Below are 18581 nucleotides of genomic sequence, written 5' to 3'. Positions count from 1 at the left end.
CGCGCAGCAGCTAAGGAGGCAGAGGAGATATCCAGGGCTCGCTTACAAGAGGAAAAAACAATTCTTGAGCTTAAGCTGAAGTTACAAGAACAGCAGGCAAGGTTAGCTCCCGCGGCTGGCAGTGATCCGTCAGCTAGCACTGTTTCGAGTTCTAGTTCGGCGCAGGGTTACCAAAGCCCGCACAAGCTCATTCCCCCGTTCAACGAGGGAAGAGACGAGTTGGATGCGTATATCCAACGGTTTGAGAGAGTGGCCAACAGCCAAGGGTGGCCAACTGATAAATGGGCGTTATCTCTCAGTTTGTGCTTGACTGGAGAAGCGCTGAGTGCTGTGGGTCGTATGGCGGCAGACGACGTGGTGGACTACGCCAAGCTGAAGAAAACCCTCCTACAGCGTTTTCGATACACTGAGGAAGGGTACAGGGCAAAGTTCCGCAATGCCAGAGCTGAAAACTCCGAAACAGGGAGACAGTTTGCTGGTCGTCTCGCCGGATACTTCGACCACTGGCAGCAAATAGCGAAGACGGAGTGTACCTATGAGGACCTCCGAGACGTAATCATTTCGGAACAGTTTCTTCGGCGATGTCACGAGAAGCTGGCAGTCTTTTTAAAAGAAAGGGGCTGCAGAGGTTTAGACAAGCTCGCGGAGACTGCGGACCATTACCTCGAAGCACAGGGTCTGATCAACCTTGGAAAAGGCAAAGAGGAAAAGGAACCGGGAAGGTTTGCAGCGCAAGCTAGGGTCCCAGACGGGCAAAATGTAAAGGGAAAGGTTCAATGTTTCCTTTGCAATAAGTTAGGGCATAGAGCGGCAGACTGCTGGTCGAAGACAAGACCGCCTAATCCAAAGGGGGCTCCCTGCCCGAAATGCCGTAAGGGTGGCCACAGGGAGGAAGCCTGTCCTTATGACACGGGCACAGGTGGCCAAGCGTCGTGCACTTTGACCGCTGAGAGCAGCTCAAGGGCTTTAGAGACAAAAGGCTCCTCTCCCAGCGACACTCCAATTGAGACACAAGACGGAAAGGAAACGAAATTGCAAGCGAACAAAATGCCAACGGCCGATGGCGTGCTTGAGGGACGTGCCGTAATAGTATTGCGGGACACTGGATGCAATTCAGTGATAGTGAAGCGCTCACTGGTGCCTGAAGAAAAACTGACTGGAAAGAGTCACGTAATTGCATTACTAGACCGGTCGGTCATGCGTCTCCCTGAGGCTGAAGTAAACATCAGCTCCCCATTTCTCACCGGCAGAGTGACGGTGACGTGCATGGAGAATCCACTTTATGATGTGGTTGTGGGAAATTTCGAGGGCGCACGAGATCCTTCTGCTCCTGACCGTGGGTGGAAGAGGCCGCATGATTCTTTGGATATTAAGAGCAGACACCAGCGCAGCGAGGCGGCTGGGCGGGACGATCAGCCGAACTCGACGTCGGATGTCAATGTCAAGACAACCAGCAACGAGACCACGGTCGCTGTCGTCACAAGAGCGGCTTCTCACACCTCAAATCCGTTACCCGTGACGCCAATCAATCACTTGCAACTCAACCCTTCCGATCTGATAGCGAAGCAGAAAGACGATCCTACGCTACAGCGATGCTTCGAAGCAGTCGGTAACAAGGTTACCACCAGATCGGCCGAGACTGAGTTCGTTCTGATGAAGGGTATTCTCTTCAGGAGATATAAGCTGCCATCGAAGAAAGAGATGGAACAGCTCGTTGTGCCAGCCGAACTGCGCGAATTCGTTTTGAAGATGGCGCACGAGGGAATTATGGCTGGTCACCAGGGAACGAAGAGGACGACGGATCGAGTGCTCGAGGAATTTTATTGGCCGGGTGTGCAATCCAACGTCACTCGTTTTGTAAAATCTTGTGACACCTGTCAGAGGACTGTCCCGAAACACTTGGTTGGTCGGGTGCCACTCGGAAGCATGCCGATAGTTGAGACTCCTTTTCAGCGAGTTGCCATAGACATTGTCGGCACGTTGTCACCATCTTCCGAAAAGGGCAACCGATATGTCCTTACCATGGTTGATTATGCGACCCGTTACCCGGATGCCGTCGCCCTGCCAAGCATTGAGACAGAGAGGGTCGCTGAGGCACTTCTGGAGATGTTCTCTCGCGTGGGGATTCCCCGAGAAATAATCAGTGACCGGGGAACATCGTTCATGTCACGAGTGATGAAGGAACTGAGCCGGTTGCTCTCATTCAAGCAACTCCCTACTACACCTTACCACCCCATGGCTAATGGACTTGTGGAGAGGTTTAACGGGACACTGAAGCAGATGATCCGCCGAATGTGTCAAGAGAGTCCGAAGAATTGGGACCGATATTTGGCCCCATTGCTGTTTGCATACCGTGAGGTACATCAGAGCAGCTGGAAGTTTGCGCCATTCGACTTGCTCTATGGCCGATTTGCTCGAGGACCAATGGCCATTTTAAAAGAACTCTGGACAGGTGATCATAAGGATAGTGAAGCAATGACATCGTACGGATACGTGATGGAATTGCGCCAGCGTCTGGAGGACACCTGCCGAACTGCCGAAGAACAGCTTAAGAAGGCGAAAATGGCACAAAAGGAGTACTACGACAGGAAGGCCAAAACACGCCAGCTGTCTGTAGGGGACAAAGTTCTCCTCCTACTGCCATCTGACGCTAATAAGTTGATACTGACGTGGAAGGGTCCGTTCACGGTTCTCGAAAAGCGTAACGAGGTGGATTACGTCATTGATCTAGGAACACGCACAAGCCTGTTCCATATCAATATGCTAAAGGAATACGAAGAGAGGTCAACAAGAGATGCCGAGTGCAATCAGGCTTCAGTGGCGCTCGAAGGCGAACCTTTCGAAGAAGAGGATCTCTCTTTCCTGCAGCTTCAGCAGCAAGAAACGTTTAGAGATGTCCAACTATCGGAGGACATGACTGAGGAACAAAAATCGCAAGTAACAGACATTCTGGAGGCCTACCAAGGTGTACTGACGGATGTTCCTGGAAAGACGCACCTCGTACAGTGCAAGCTCCAAGTTACGACGGAGGCGCCAATTCAGGCCAAGCAATATCCGATACCGTTTGCTATTCAAGAAACTGTGCAAAAAGAAGTACAGCAGATGCTCCGGCAGGGAATAATTGAGCGCTCGGATTCCCCCTACCAGTCGCCTGTGGTAGTCGTCAAGAAAAAGGATGGGGCCATACGCCTTTGCATTGACTTCCGGCTATTGAACCAAGTTTTGGTTTCCGATAATGAGCCGATCCCCAGGGTGGACATGATGTTCGCAAAATTGGGAAACTGCAGCTATTTTTCAAAATTTGATTTCTCCAAGGGGTACTGGCAGGTGCCAATGGACGAGGAATCAAAACCAATGACAGCGTTTTCTTGTTCTTCCGGACTTTACCAGTTTCGGTTTATGCCCTTCGGCATTAAGACAGCACCAGCCGTCTTCACTAGGCTAATGAGAAAGCTTGTGGAAGGCCTTCCGAACATCCATCACTATTTCGATGATGTGCTGATCGCCACGGAAACTTCGGAGGAGCATGTGAATGTACTACAGTCGTTTCTTGAGCGCGTGGAACGAGCTGGTCTAACGGTGCGGCCAACAAAGAGCCAGGTTGGCTTCACTTCTGTCAGTTTCCTTGGGCACATCGTTGGACATGGCCTCCTACAACCGCAAGCCGAGACGTTGGAGAAGATTCAAGCTGCAAAGCTGCCTGAGACGAAGAAAGCCGTGCGGTCATTTCTGGGCCTTACCGGCTATTACCGAGACTTCGCCCCCAACTTCTCAGAAATGGCTCGCCCTTTGACAGAGTTGACCCGAAAGAAGGCACCGAACAAGGTGATATGCGGCAAGAAAGAACAAGAGGCATTCGAACAGCTAAAGCGGATGCTTTCGAGCAGGCCGATTTTGAAGGCCCCTGACTTCACGAAACCATTCGTGCTGCGCACTGATGCCTCTTCTAAAAGCGTAGGGGCTGTCCTCATGCAGCGCGATGACGAAGTTCTCCATCCAGTGGCATATGCAAGTCGCCAACTGCTGCCACGTGAAGAAAACTACTCGACGATTGAACGAGAGGGTCTGGCGCTTGTGTGGGCAGTGAAAAAGTTTCATGTATTCTTGTTCGGCAAATCATTCATTTTGAAATGCGACCACGAGCCTCTTGCCTATATAAACTCCGCGAGACATGTAAACAATCGTGTGCTGCGTTGGAGTTTGACTCTCATGGAATATGAGTTTACTGTGCAATACATAAAGGGCAGCGAAAATGTAGGGGCCGACTATATGAGCCGGGTGTAATCATCGTAGCATCATATTCTTCCCGTGTTTTTATGTTTTTATGTGACGTGGTGTATGGGGTAGGGCGCCGTCTCATTGCATGGGGTGGCCATTTCTTGAGGTGAGCGAGACATTTTGATCTGTACGTGCATGCGTGTCCATGTAAACAGTGAATGTTGTTTTATCTTTGTATTGGACCACCTGTCGTTATGCAAGTGAGCCGAACGATGAACAGGTGCGCTCATGTTTGTGTTTGTGTCAGCGTACGGGTGCCCGAGACAGTGCAATGGTGAAAAGTTGTGCCCCCGGACAACTTTCTTAAGTGGGGGGTGATTGTGGTGACTGGAGTACTTCTCCGCAACACACCAAATACTGCCCCGCAAAGCAGCAGCCAGACAGTGGCATCGGACGACCCGACGGAATTCTGAAGACCGTCCCCAGACAGCCAAACCTCAAAAAAGAGACTAAAACAAAGGTGCTTATGCACAGGGCGTCTGGAGGAGAAATAGGGAGAAGAAGAAAACACCGCACCCCGGCCTGGTGTCGGATGACCGCGGGTCTGAGAACGGCAGTTGGAGGAGAGACGCGCTGCACTTCGGATCGGGCGGGCGCTAAGAGGCCCACAAGAACGAAGACGGCCCGCAACTTTGCGCGAGGCCAGGCGCCGTCATCGCCAACTCCGTCGGTCGCTGCCGCCGCCGACGACAATAATAAGGAGCAACGAGCCGCTACCTACACCGGAGCCACAGCACCGAACTCAACGGATGAACTACATCGCCGCATCGTGTCAGATGATGGACATGTAACTTGTGAGCCCTCTGCTTAAATCTCATTGTTTCTTCATGCACTATGCCATGTTATGTCACATTAGGTGTTTGATTTTATTTTTGTAAACTGTTTGTTTTGATTTTGTCATATTTCTTGCCTATACTTTGATATATAATTGATTCCCAATATAAGTTTTGATTGTGTATTTGCATATGCTGTCTCGTGTCCATTCTCTTCGCGTAGCACACCTGCAGGCGTGACACTAAAGTCCCTTACAGACCGACATCGACCTCTACGCGTCAACGGGCCCCACGCAAAGGGAACGCACGGCGAGACACTTTACATTATACAACAAGACAATCCAGTAGCAGCTTCGGGACTGCATGCGGTAGCATAACTCTTAAGTACATGTTCATCGTGAAGTCTGTACGTCTTTGTGCTGTTAATATATTTTTTGTGTTTGTGTGCACTCGAGTGGTCGATTGCGTTTCTTGGTGAGTGGTCCTGGGCCAAAACCTCATTACATTCCATCACAATCTAACAACATTACATCATTTTTCATCACAATCTGGCGAGCCTGCCAGGACACCGCTCGTAAAATCACCGAAGGAAATTATCCTCCCCCGAATGCACGCTCACAAAAAACTAAACGATGGATACCGAAAGATTAGCCACTAGTGGATCACAGCTAGGATTGTCCGGTGTGGAATTGCGTACGTGGATTGAGAACGAACAGGCAAAACAAAAAGCGGAACGAGCTGCGGGGCGAGAAGCAAGTAAGGAAGCAGACGAAAGAACTCGACAAATTCTTGAGCTCAAATTGAAGCTCCAAGAAGGAGCTCAGAGTGCATCCGCCAGAATCAACACTGATTCGATGCCTCTTCCGAGTGCCGCCTCTTCAGTTCTCAACCCGCAAAAATGGCTTCCATTGTTTGATAAGCGACGCGATGATTTGCATGCGTACTTGCGAAGGTTCGAGCGCGTGGCAACAGGACAAGATTGGCCACAAGAGAAGCGGGCATTAGCTGTGAGCATGTGTTTTCAGTGTTGAAGCGCTAACCGTAATTGGCCGAATGACTGCCGCTGATTCATTAGACTATGAGAAAGTAAAAAAAGCTTTGCTGCAGAGGTTTCGATTCACTGCGCAAGGTTACCAGGCGAAATTTCGCAAGGCAAGAGCAGAGGATGGAGAAACCGGGAGACAGTTAGCTGCTAGGATTTCAGGGTACTTCGACCACTGGATTGCCATGGCTAACGTGTCCAGAACGTTCGACAGCCCTCGAGACCACATGGTCGCCAAACAGTTTATCCATTGTTGCCATCCAAAGCTTACTGTATTCCTGAAAGAACGAGAATGCAAGTCACTCCAAGAGCTAGCTGATGCGGCTGATCGGCTCATTAAAGCTCAGCACCTATCGAATCTCGGGAAAATTCCGGAGGACGCAAGAGACTTCAGTAGAAATCCCACCGACGCTCCAAGAAAACTACCCCCAAGGTGTATGCTTTGCAAGCGCCTGGGGCATCAAGTTCATGAATGTCGCAACCAAGCTAAAGAAGTCACGAAGTACATGTTCTGTGGGAAGATTGGGCACAAGAGCGCCGACTGCTGGAGAACGAAGGCGCATAAAGAGAAAAGTTCAGCCTGCGTGGTCAACGAGAACCGCTATGATTTTTATTTTGTTGCGATAGCAATTATATGGACACTTCAACCGGATTTCTGCCGTCGGCGTCGCCGTCGCCGTCGGCGTCGCCATGAGGTTCCGTATAGATAAAATCTTCGCCGCGCGCCGTATGCCCCAGAGGCAGCGTGCGGGGACGCGCGCTATCACGGAGAGCGAACGCACTCAATCTCCCACGCGCAAGCAAGGAAGCGGAAAGCCAGCGCCGGCACTTCTCTGCCAACAACCGCGCTCGTCGCTCGTCCGCACAGTCTCTTATCTCTCCCACGCGCAAGCAAGGAAGCGGGAAGCCAGCGCCGGAAGAAGCGGGGGGGGGGGGGGGGGGGGCGCACTTCTACGCTGCCAACAACCGCGCTCGTCGTTCGTTCGACCGCACCGTCTCTTATCTCCACACGGCTCTGACCTTTATGCGCATTCGCCGCTCAGTTTCCGTTGAAGCGATAGACCCACGTACCTTCGCCCGCTCCTGCGGCGTATATATCCGCTCGCTGCCAGCGTTTTGGCGGTCGTTGTCTGCAATCATTCAGTGTGATCTATTCATGTTTGTTTGTGCGCGCTCACACCACGCTTCTTCAATCAGTTAGTAATAGTCGGGCCACATTTTCCAACGCACGCTACACATGCAATGCTGCCCGGGTCGGCAGTGCAGCGCTACAGGTGTGTCCCTTCGCACGCGCTGCCCACGGGAAGCGCTTCTCATCAACACCACCGTTTCACACGCGCCTTCTCGTGGTCATCGAGTCTCTCTTCATGTCGGTCTACTTACGCCGCAGCACACCTGCTTACTTATTCAGCTCATGTTTACTACAATTCATATTGCTACCAAAGCCGCTCACCTTACTTCGTATGACATTGCTGTGTTGCTATCGCATTCATCGCTTCGCCCTTAGGGCGAAACTGTGACATTTTTTTGTCACCCAACTGGAAAACACAAGAAAGGGAAAAGTCTTGACACTTTTGATAAAAAACCGGATGAAAGAAAACCCGCTTTTCTGGTGGAAGGAATGCCAGTAGTTGAAGGGCAAGTGCTCGGTCGAACAATTAGGGTTCTTCGTGATACGGGCAGCAATACTGCAATTATCCTAAGAGACTTAGTTCCCGATCAGCATTTGACCGGAAAGAGTAGCAGAGCCCTGCTTATTGATGGCTCTGTAATTGATGTGCCAGAGGCCAAACTCCATGTTCATACATCGTACTTTACTGGAGAAATCACAGCCTTATGTATGAACAAGCCGCTTTATGATCTTGTGCTCGGAAACCTATCGGGTGTCAGAGGACCTCACGAGCCAGATATTGTTACGAGGCTTGTCCCGTCTTCTTCCTCTTCACCTAGCACAGCTGTCCTTTAATGGCAGGCTCATATCCACATCCACAGACCAACGGTCTTACCGAGCGGCTCAACCGAACTCTCACGGATATGCTGTCCATGTACGCCTCTACTGATCACCGCGATTGGGACGCCGCCCTACCCTACGTCACTTTTGCCTACAATTTGTCCTGACATGACACTGCCGGCTATTCGCCGTTCTTTCTCCTGTACGGCCGCAACCCTGCGTTGCCCTTCGAGACGATCCTTCCTACTGATCCATCCGTACCAACTGCATATGCTAAGGACGTCCTCTCTCGAGCCAGAATGGCTCGCCAGGTTGCTGAAACTAGGCTGTGTGCGTCACAGGCCTCCCAAAAAGAGCGCTATGATAGCCGGCACCGCGAAGTGAAGTACCCTCCTGAATCTCTGGTCCTACTCTGGATGCCGTCTCGACGCCAAGGCCTGTGCGAGGAGTTCCTCCCTCGCTACACAGGACCCTACAAGGTTCTCCGCAAGCTCAACGACGTTGACTACCTCATCACTCCGCTCCAACATCGCCCGTATTCTTCTTTTACGTCTGCTGCTGAAGTTGTCCATGTGTTGCGGCTAAAACCCTACTACACCAGCAGTGCTGACTACCTTTAGAGGGCGCCGTGACGGCGCTCAGTCCACCGGGGGTGATGTTACGAGGCATTGTGTATGAGCCTGCCATTAAAGGACCGCTGTGCTAGGCGAAGAGAAAGAAGACGGGAAAAGCCTCGTGAGATGCTGTCAGCCATTCTCTGGTAGCAGCAGCCTGTATATATTATCTCATCAGCGTACTTGTGAATTGGCGTGACAATATTAACTGGAACCACGCTTCAGTCGATGAAAGAGACACTGCGTCGCTAAACTCCAGTGTTCAAGTGATACCTGTGGAGCACCCTCACTATGTTTCCGCCATGGTCAAGCCACAAGAGGATAAGACGATTCCATTGTGTGTACCAAAATTAAAGCGGTGCGACGTTACCAAAGAACAATTTGCAGAAGAACAGCACACAGACAAAACGTTTCTACGTTTTGTCTGTGTGCTGGTCTGTGTGCTGTCTGTGTGCTGTTCTCTTTGCTAAAGTCGACAGAAGGTTCAAGTCACCAAAAGGCCACTGCTACTCGTTCCTTGAAACAGGTGGGCTTCTCTACCGTCAGTACTGTCTTGCTACCGGCAGGACATTTAACCAGCTCGTCGTGCCGAAGGTGTTTAGAAGACCTATCCTTGATGACGCACACGAAGGTCTTATGGCCGGACATCAAGGCATTCGGCGCATGACAGATAGAGTCTTGGCGGATTTTTATTGGCCGGATCTGCATGGCGACGTGAAACGTTTCATGAAGTCCTGCGATAAGTGCCAGCAAACAACATCAAAAGGCAAAATTGGTGTTGCGCCTCTGGGCAACATGCTTATAATACGTACACCTTTTGAGCGCGTTGCGGTCGATTTAATCGGTCCTTTCTGACCGATATCGGACCGTGGCAACCGTTATATTCTAACCCCAATAGATTTTGCCACCCGATATGCGGATGCCATTGCTCTCACTGATTGATGATGTGCACGTGCCAGCGGGAATTATTGAGATTTTCTCTCGCATTGGTCTACCGAAAGAGATCGTAAGCGACTAAGGAACAAGTTTCACATCGGAACTCATGGAAGAGGTGCACCGTCTACTTGCCATCAGGCTTCTCCGAATGACTCCCTATCATGCCATGGCGAATGGGCTCGTTGAGAAGTTCAACGTGGCCCTGAAGACCATGCTGAAAAGGATGTGCCTGGACAAACCTCGCTCATGGGACAGGAACCTTGCTCCAATGCTCTCCGCCTACAAAGAGGTGCGGCAAGCAAGCCTAGGCTTCTCGCCTTTTCAATTGATTTATGGTCGACACGTACGAGGACCACTGACGGTGCTCAAGGAGCTGTGGACCAATGAGGATATCGACGGCGAAACTCGTACAACCTACGCTTATCTTGTCGATCTTCGAAATCGCCTTGAGGAGACATGTAAACTCGCCCATGACGAGTTGGAGAAGGCACGTGCAAAGCAAAAACGTACTTTGACCGGAAAAGCCGTCCTCGCAAGTTAAACGTTGGCGATAAAGTACTTCTACTGCCGACTGATTCCAACAAATTGCTAATGCAATGAAAGGGCCCATTTGAAGTCATCGAATGGAAGAACGAGGTCGACTATGTTTTGAACATGAGCGGAAAAAGAAAAATATTCCGCATCAATATGCTTCAGAAATATGAGGAACGCGAACTTTTACCAGTGCTGCAGGTCTCTGTTATAACCGAGATCGACCAAGGACCGTCGGAAGCAAATGAGGAGCCGTTAAGCGAAGAAGGTTCCCACGAGATTACCTCCCCTAGTCTCTTCCGTACACAGACGGCGGCTCATGTGAAGTTATCTACGTAGCTAAGTGCTTAACAACGTTCAGAGGTGGTCGACTTGTTTGAAGAATTTAAGAATATCTTTTCTGACCTACCAGGAAAGACTGAACTCGTTCAGTGCGTACTACGCTTGACCTCTGATAAGCCAATGCATGTTCCCCAGTATCCTATTCCACTAGCTTTACGGGAAAGCGTCGATAAGGAAGTACAAGAAATGCTAAAATTGGGCATCATAGAAAGGTCTGTCACCCTATCACGCTCCCATTGTAGTTGTCAAGAAACCAGATATTACGATCCGTTTATGTATAGACTTCAGGGAGCTTAATAAGACCTTGACCGCTGACAGTGAGCCCATACCGCACATCGACGTGGTTCTTGCCCTTGCTGGTCAGTGCAAGTTTTTCTCGAAATTTAATTTTACCAAAGGCTATTGGGCAGGTACCAATGTCTGTAGAAAGTCGTGCAAAAACATCATTTTCTAGTTTTGCATAGATCTGCCTGTATCATTTTGTATACATGCCGTTTGGGACCAAGACAGCTCCGGCTGTTTTTGCACGCCTCATGCGAACCGTTCTTGGTGGCCTAGAAAATGTTCACCACTGTTTTGACGATGTTGTCATTGCTACAAATACGTGGAATGAGCATTTGGTCATCTGCGGCATGTGTTTGAGCGAATTCAACAGGCCAAATTAACGATAAAACCCAGCAAGTGTGAGATAGGAGAGCAGACCATCTTTTTCCTGGGCCATCAAATTGGAGACGGTAAAGGTGAACCTCTTCTGAAGACAATAGACAAGATTCTCGCAGTCAAAAGACCTAAGACGAAAAAGACCCTCCAGTCTTTTCTAGGTCTTACCGGCTACTACAGGAAATTCATCCCTAACTATGCTGAGATCACCAAGCCTTTGACTGATCTCACACGGAAAAGACAGAACAACATTTTTGCTTGGGGACCGGCTCAAGAGCAAGCTTTCACCATTTTGAAGAATAAGCTTGGCGACGCTCCCATTCTACAAGCACCCAATATGAGAAAGTAATTTTTCATCCGCACCAATGCCTCAAGCAGTAGTCTTGGTGCCGTATTGATCCAACTAGGAGAGGATCAGGTCTTACATCCTGTTGCCTACGCTGGCCGTAACCTGTTGCCTCGAGAAACAAGGTATTCCACCATTGAACGGGAATGCTTGGCACTTGTATGGGCAGTACAAAAATTCTATTTGCACTTGTACGGCAAACACTTTGTCGTACAATACAATCCGACCATCAGCCTTTGCAATGCTTGCAGTCCGCTAAACATCTCAACAACAGAGTTTTGTGATTGAGCTTATTCTTGCAAGAGTACTCCTTTGCCGTTGATTATATCGAAAGGTCGGATAGCGTCGGAGCAGATTACCTGAGGCGTGTTTATATCACTGAACTAACAAGTGTATATTACCTTAGAGTTAAAATTTTTAACCGTTGGAATGCTGAAGGACAAGAAGATATTTACCGACTCTGCTTTTAAAACAATAGTTGTATATGTAGTGAACTCGTTTTGAAAGTGAACCTTCGTGCAACACGTTGACCTTTGTTTTCCGCCTTCTTCCCCATTAGAAAAGTTGTGAACAACTTTTTTAAAACTAGGGGTTGTCATGATATGGACGGAAGCGCGCGAAAAACAGAAAAAAAACATTGCCGTGTTCGCCGTGCGGGGGCGATGAAGAAGTGGTGGGATCGTGTGGCACGTGACGCGTGGTGCGTGCGAGTGTTCTGAGCTGCTCGGTGTTGAAGGCCAGCCGGCTCTCGCTGGATGCTGGTCCGGAGAACCCAGATCGCCCACTACGCCGTCCTCTGACGCAAAGGACCTGCGTTCCTGCTGGACAAACAATCCAGGGAGCCAGGCGAACGGGGCAACTCGTTCTCAGATGCCAGTGACCTGTGTTCCTGCTGCGCAACCGGTCCAGGGAGACAGGCGAGCGGGACAACCGTTCGAGAGAGCAAGGCGAGCGGGCAACCAATCCAGGGAGCCCGAAGAGCCTGTGTTCCTGCTGGACAACCGGTCCAGGGAGCCAGGCGAGGTTGTCGCTTTCCCGGGCCACTGCCACGACCAGCCTTCTAACGGAGGCGAGAGCAGTAGCGAGAGCTGTTGCACGGCTACCACGGCTGTGTCTGCTACCGTCGCTGTTGCAGCTGCAGATCCCATGATGCCGTGGGTAGGCCCATGGTGACGTCGTCCAGCCATCGGCCGACCCTTCGGGACCGACATCGACCTCTACGCGTCAACGGGCTCCACGCAAAGGGAACGCACGGCGAGAGACTACATTATACAACAGGACACTCTAGTAGCAGCTTCGGGTCTGCATGCGTTAGCATAACTCTTATGTACATGCCCATCGTGAAGTCTGTACGTCTTTGTGCTGTTAATATATACTTTGTGTTTGTGTGCACTAGAGTGGTCGATTGCGTTCCTTGGTGAGTGGTCCTGGGCCCAATCATTACATTCCATAACAATCTGACATCATTACGTCATTTTTCATCACAGCAGGGGTTGGAGTTCACCGGCTGAGAGGTACGCCGAAGATTTGCTTTTCTGACATTCACGGCAAGAACGGACGAAGTTCCGAACGAAGGTGTACGTATCCCGCCAGAAGTAGCGGTGCCGAAGTCGTTCGTACGAGTTGAAAACGCCGGCGTGGCCACACTGGGCGTCCGAATGAAAATAGGAACAGATCTCCGATCTGAAGGCTCTCGGGATGTCTAGCAGCCACGTACGTCCCTCAGGGGCATAGTTGCGCCGGTACAGGAGCTGATCACAGATTGCGAAATGCGGAGCCTGGTGCCGAAGTGTTCGAGATGCCGGAGCTGTTGGCGTATCCGAGAGAAGGTCGAAAATTGATGCAGTGCAGGGTACATTGTGTTGTTCGGCAGCAATAGTGTCGAAGTCAAGAGATGATAACGTTCGCTCACAGGGGGACTCACTAGTGACCTCTGGCGAAACCGGTGAGCGGGAAAGAGCGTCAGCGTCGGAATGCTTCCGTCCGGAGCAATACACCACACGTATGTCACACTCCTGAATTCGCAGGGCCCAGCGAGCGAGGCGTCCAGATGGGTCTCTTAAATTCGAAAGGCAACACACCGCATTGTGGTCGGTCACTACGTCAAAGGAACGGCCATATATATAAGCGCAACCTTGCCAAGTTCCCAGACAATGGCAAAACACTCCTTTTCCGTGACGCTGTAATTGCCCTCCGCCTCGGTGAGTGTGCGGCTCGCATAAGCCACGATTTATTCTGTGTGGCCAGGATGGCACTGTGCAAGCACAGCACCAAGGCCCACACCACTTGAGTCGGTATGAACTTCAGTAGGGGCTTGAGGGTCAAAATGGCGAATAGATGGCGTTGTGACAAGACGGCGCAAGGTGGAGAACGCATGGTCGCAGGCAAGGGACCACGATGACAGGTCTTTGGCGCCACGAAGCAGTTGCGGGAGGGGTGATAGGATAGATGCGATGTTTTGAACAAAGCGCCTGAAATAAGAGCACAAGCCGATGGAACTGCAAAGTTCTTTCAGTGTAGTGGGGTTAGGAAACGCAGAGACGGCCCGTAATTTCTCGGGATCTGGAAGAATGCCATCGTTTGACACAACGTGGCTGAGGATCGTCAACTTTCGTGCAGCAAAGCGACATTTCTTGAGATTAAGTTCAGACCGGCGTTGGTAATGGAACTGAATACGTGCTCAGGGTGGCGCAGGTGTGTTGCGAAATTAGGGGTGAACACTACGATGTCGTCAAGGTAACATAGAGAGTTCTTCCATTTAAGGCCGCGCAAAATGTTATCCATCATCCTTTCGAATGTAGCAGGAGCGTTGCAAAGTCGGAAAGGCATGACGGTGAACTCATATATGCCATCTGCCATAACGAAAGCAGTTTTAAGGCGATCGGTGTCCGCTATCGGGACCTGCCAGTAGCCAGACCGAAAGTCCAATGAGGAGAAGAACTCCGCACCTTGTAAGCAGTTCAGGGCATCATCACTGCGCGGCAGTGGGTAAACATCCTTCAGCGTGATCTTGTTTAAGCGCCGGAAATCTACAGAGAAGCGTATAGAACCGTCTTTCTTTGTGAGAAGTACCACGAGAGAATCCCATTGGCTGTGTGAAGGTTGAATCATACCTCGACGGAGCATGTCGTCGACTTGGTCTGGAATCACGCGGCTTTCCGTAGCGTATACGCGATACGGACGTTGGCGCAGCGGTGAGTGGGAGCCAGTGTCGATGTGGTGCTCGATGTATGATGTGCGGCCTGATGTGGTTACAGTGTTGTGGAAAGACAGAAAATGTCATCCTAGAATTATTGCGTGGGAGCACGATGAGAGTACTGCAAACTCTACAGTGTGCTTAACGTCTTCGATCTTCACGCGAGCTGTACACGCTGCGGTTGGTTCGATGGGTTGAGCACTTGCAGTCCGAAATGACAATCTAGACTGAGGTGTCGTCACCTTACGAACTGATCGGCAAAATTTGGCCTCCATAACAGAAACAACTGCGCCGGTATGGAGTAGAGCGACTTTAGGGACACCTTCGACAAACACGTGAGTAACATTGTCAGGTATGGAACGAGGACTTGGGCATTTCGAAGCTGGCGAAGTTCTTCCCTGGGGAACTGCGACGTCTTGTTTCCCTCGTCGTTAGATACGGGCCGCCGACGCATCGGTGAAAGCGACCGGCGACGCGCGGATGGGGAGCATCGATGGTCGAAACGAGCAAAATCAATCGGATTACGAGTTGGCGGTTGGTAGGATAGAGTGTAGTGACCATTGAACTCGACCGAGTAACGAGGCGCCTGTAAACCATTGCCGATAGTTTGCACACGGTGGCAGAACTTTGCGACGTGTCCGGGATATCTACATGAAAAGTACATAGGGCGATTTTCGTGCATGCACCACAGGTTGGCAACAGGAATGCCGACCCAGGAGGCGGCAGGATGGGACGGCACATGGGCTGCTGAAAAGGTGGTACCGGCTCGTGGCGTGGCCTGGCAGCTACCGCAGCATAAGTGAGCGGAGCGGCCGCAAGCGGCTGCTGGGGAGCACCCGGCAGTGCTTGAGTGACTTCCCCTTGAATGACGTTGCGCAGAGTGCAAGGCTATGGACTGGCAGGCACCTGGGTGAAGGGAACCAGGGACAGCTGTCGTGCGACTTCTTTGCGGACAAGGTCTTCGAGGTCTTCGACAAGGTCTTCGAGGTAACTGGTGAGTTTCACCCGTGTCTTAAGTGCGTGTGCGCAAGCGCTGCTCAGCTCGAAGTTTGCGGACGGCGGACGGTCATATGCTTCTGTAAAGGCTGTTTTGAACATAGACCACGTTCGGAAGTCCGCCTCATAGTTCTTGAACCATAGATAGGTCACACCGGCGAGATAGAAAGCCACGTTGGGTAGCTTGGTCGAGTCGTCCCATTTGTTATGAGCGCTTACCAGCTCGTAGGACGCAAGCCAATCTTCAACGTCGTTGTCGTCGGTCGCGCTGAAGTTGGTAGGATCCCGCTGGCGCATAGTCCCAGCGCAGAGAACGGGCGGTGGCGGGAGCGTCTGTGGTTCGGCGTATAGCATGGTGGAAGGTAGCGTCCGAGTGCGGAGTTCCAGGATGGCAGAGTGTAGGGGTACCCAGCACGTCCACAAATTATAACGGAGGTAGGTTTGACGAAAGGCCGATGATGGGTCGAGCGTTTCACCAAGCACAATCTCTAAGCTCGAGCCTCTGCGGCACGCGATGCTGTTGGCAATCCTGCTGCCTAAGTCCAGGCATTCTTCCTCATTCAATATATATATATATATATATATATATATATATATATATACGGTGAGTGACCACTGACGACTGGCCTAAAGGACGACCATCAAAATAAAAAAAAGTTGTCGCAGTTTCGCCGGAAAGGCGAAGCATCAATTGCGATAGCAATTTTGTAGAGAGCTATATGGATTAATGATAGTAGCTTTATCAGCTGTATAAACTTGGACATGCAGCAGCACCGGCAACACGCAGAACTGTTGTCGACTCCGTAGGCGTTTTGCCCGCGTTAGCACAAAATGCGTGCGGCGTTGGTGACTGTTGCCGGAGCCTCTGATATAAATAGGCACTTGGTGCCGCAGCTAAACGTCGCCGCCCTTCCCTCCCCCCCGCCCCCACGGCCTTTCGCACGTCGGAAGAAGGCGCGTTTGCTCTACATGGTGATTGTAAATGAGTAAAGAGACGCCTACTTCTGCAGCCCTTAAGGGAGCACGGCGCAGAACGCGCGTTCGTTCTTCGTCGTGGTTTCACTCCTCGTGAAAACGCGCGTACCTCGTGCCCTTTCACTCGCACACACAGCGTTCGGCGGCGCGCGTCGACGATTTCATCTCCATTGACGTCATACGGAACCTCACGGCGACGGCAACGACGACGGCGACGCCGACGGCAGAAATCTGCTCTGGAGTGTCCATATAATTGCTATCGCAGTAAAACTGTCGCGATAAGCCTCCAAGACGTGGCGTATGTCAGTACCCTGCGTAGGTAGACGGTCAGTTGCGATGATCATGCTCAGTTTGTCCGCTGCAGGGTTGGACTGTTCGAACTCGCCTGCGGGGGATGGTGGACCTTCTGTCTCCAAGACGGAGATCTCGCAATCACCGATAGGCGAGATATCGGCCAGTGAAGTGCCTCTCGGAAGCACCTGCGTGCATTAGTTAAAGTTGAGGAGAGGGAGTGTGATCCGGTTGTTTGCAACGGTAAGTAGCGTGCGCGGCACGGCGATGTTTCTATCAGGCATTACGTGAGCACGTGGAGTCACCACATAGACGCCGTCAGGGAGAGGTGGAAATGAGGTCACACTAACCTGCTTGGTGGCTTGCGGTGGCAGGTTGATGTCCTCGAGAGAACATAAGCGCGGTTTTTGGGTCTCTTGTCGCAGCTATGGGGCAGTTGAAGCTGAATCCCGCCAGACGCGCAGTCAAAGAGGGTGGAATGAGATAAGAAGTCCAATCCTAGTATTATGTCGTGAGAGCACTGTTCCAAAACTGCAAACACAACAGTGGTAAGGTGCCCTGCGATGCTGACGCGAGCAGTGCACATTCCCAGCACGGTGGGCGTTCCGCCATTGGCGACGCGCAGGGTTCGTGATGCGGCAGGTGTGAAGACATTGTTCGGGCGGCGGAGCAATCGGGCACTCATCATAGAAAGTAGCGCACCAGTGTCGATCAACGCCGAAATGTTTATTCCATAGACTATAACATCAATCAGGCTTTGACGGGTCGGTAAAGTGAGCAGCGGATTTGTAGGTGGAGTTGGCAGTGAAGCATCACCTCCGGGAGCTGCAGCAGTCAGTTTTCCGGGGAAGACTGTCGGAGGTTCATGGGGGACGGCGGGCGATGAGCCTGAGGCGATAGGGATGACGGCCGACGAGCTGGTGGCGAACGGGACTGGTGACGGCGGAATGAAGTGTTCCATGTAACAGTAGCGTCGGCGTTAGGCGGTTCCTGCTGAAATGGAGGCTGGAAACGCGTTGGGCTCAGTGCGCAACGCTAATAACCATAGGGCGGTCGTGGCAGTGAGGATCCTGACTAGGCTGCCGGAATGGCGGGCAATGTGACCGATTCGACGGCAGGCAAAGCAGATTGGTCGATCATCTGCAGCTCGCCACTCGGCCGGGTTTCGATAGCCTGGGGGGATCCGCTGGCAAGGCGAAGGAGCAGGTTCATCCGATAGTAGCGAGGGTGCAATAGAGCAAACGGAATGAACTCCGAGATGTTCGAGTTCTTCGCGGACTATTGCTTGGACAAGTGGCACCATGGACAAGCTGTTGGGATCACTGACGCGTGGAAAAGGGGTGGCAGGTGACATTTATTCAATTTCGCGCCGCACAATTCGTGTCACGTCTTCCGAAGTCGATGGTCGCTGCATTCTGCTGTCCTTGCACGAGGAAGTCGCAGCTGTGTTCGGAAAGCGGGCGAACGACGTTGGCAACGTTGTAATGAGGCGGCTTTTCGCCAGGTCAAAGCGTTGACACTCCTTCATAATACCGCCGACTGTCGCACAATTCCTACACATTAGCAGGTTGAAAGCATCGTCAGCGATGCCCTTCAGAACGTGCCCGACCTTGCACGACTCACACATCTCACTGTCAGCCTTGCGGCACG

At 51.4% G+C, this 18581-nt stretch overlaps 1 protein-coding gene across 1 annotated transcript; it reads left to right on the top strand.

Annotated features, from left to right (window-relative positions):
* The first annotated feature begins 339 nt into the window (after nt 1–339).
* Nucleotides 340–17132, top strand: LOC125941102 (uncharacterized). Its single transcript, XM_049658049.1, has 4 exons — nt 340–722; nt 1251–4063; nt 15361–15663; nt 17005–17132. The coding sequence occupies exons 1-4, from the start codon at nt 340–342 to the stop codon at nt 17130–17132; spliced, it is 3627 nt and encodes a 1208-aa protein (XP_049514006.1).
* The last annotated feature ends 1449 nt before the right edge of the window (nt 17133–18581 follow it).

The sequence above is a fragment of the Dermacentor silvarum genome, chromosome 10, assembly GCF_013339745.2.
Source record: "Dermacentor silvarum isolate Dsil-2018 chromosome 10, BIME_Dsil_1.4, whole genome shotgun sequence".
In the NCBI taxonomy this organism is placed as follows: Eukaryota; Metazoa; Arthropoda; class Arachnida; order Ixodida; family Ixodidae; genus Dermacentor; species Dermacentor silvarum.
Note: the sequence above shows the minus strand (reverse complement) of the source record. Positions and strands in the feature narration are given on the sequence as shown.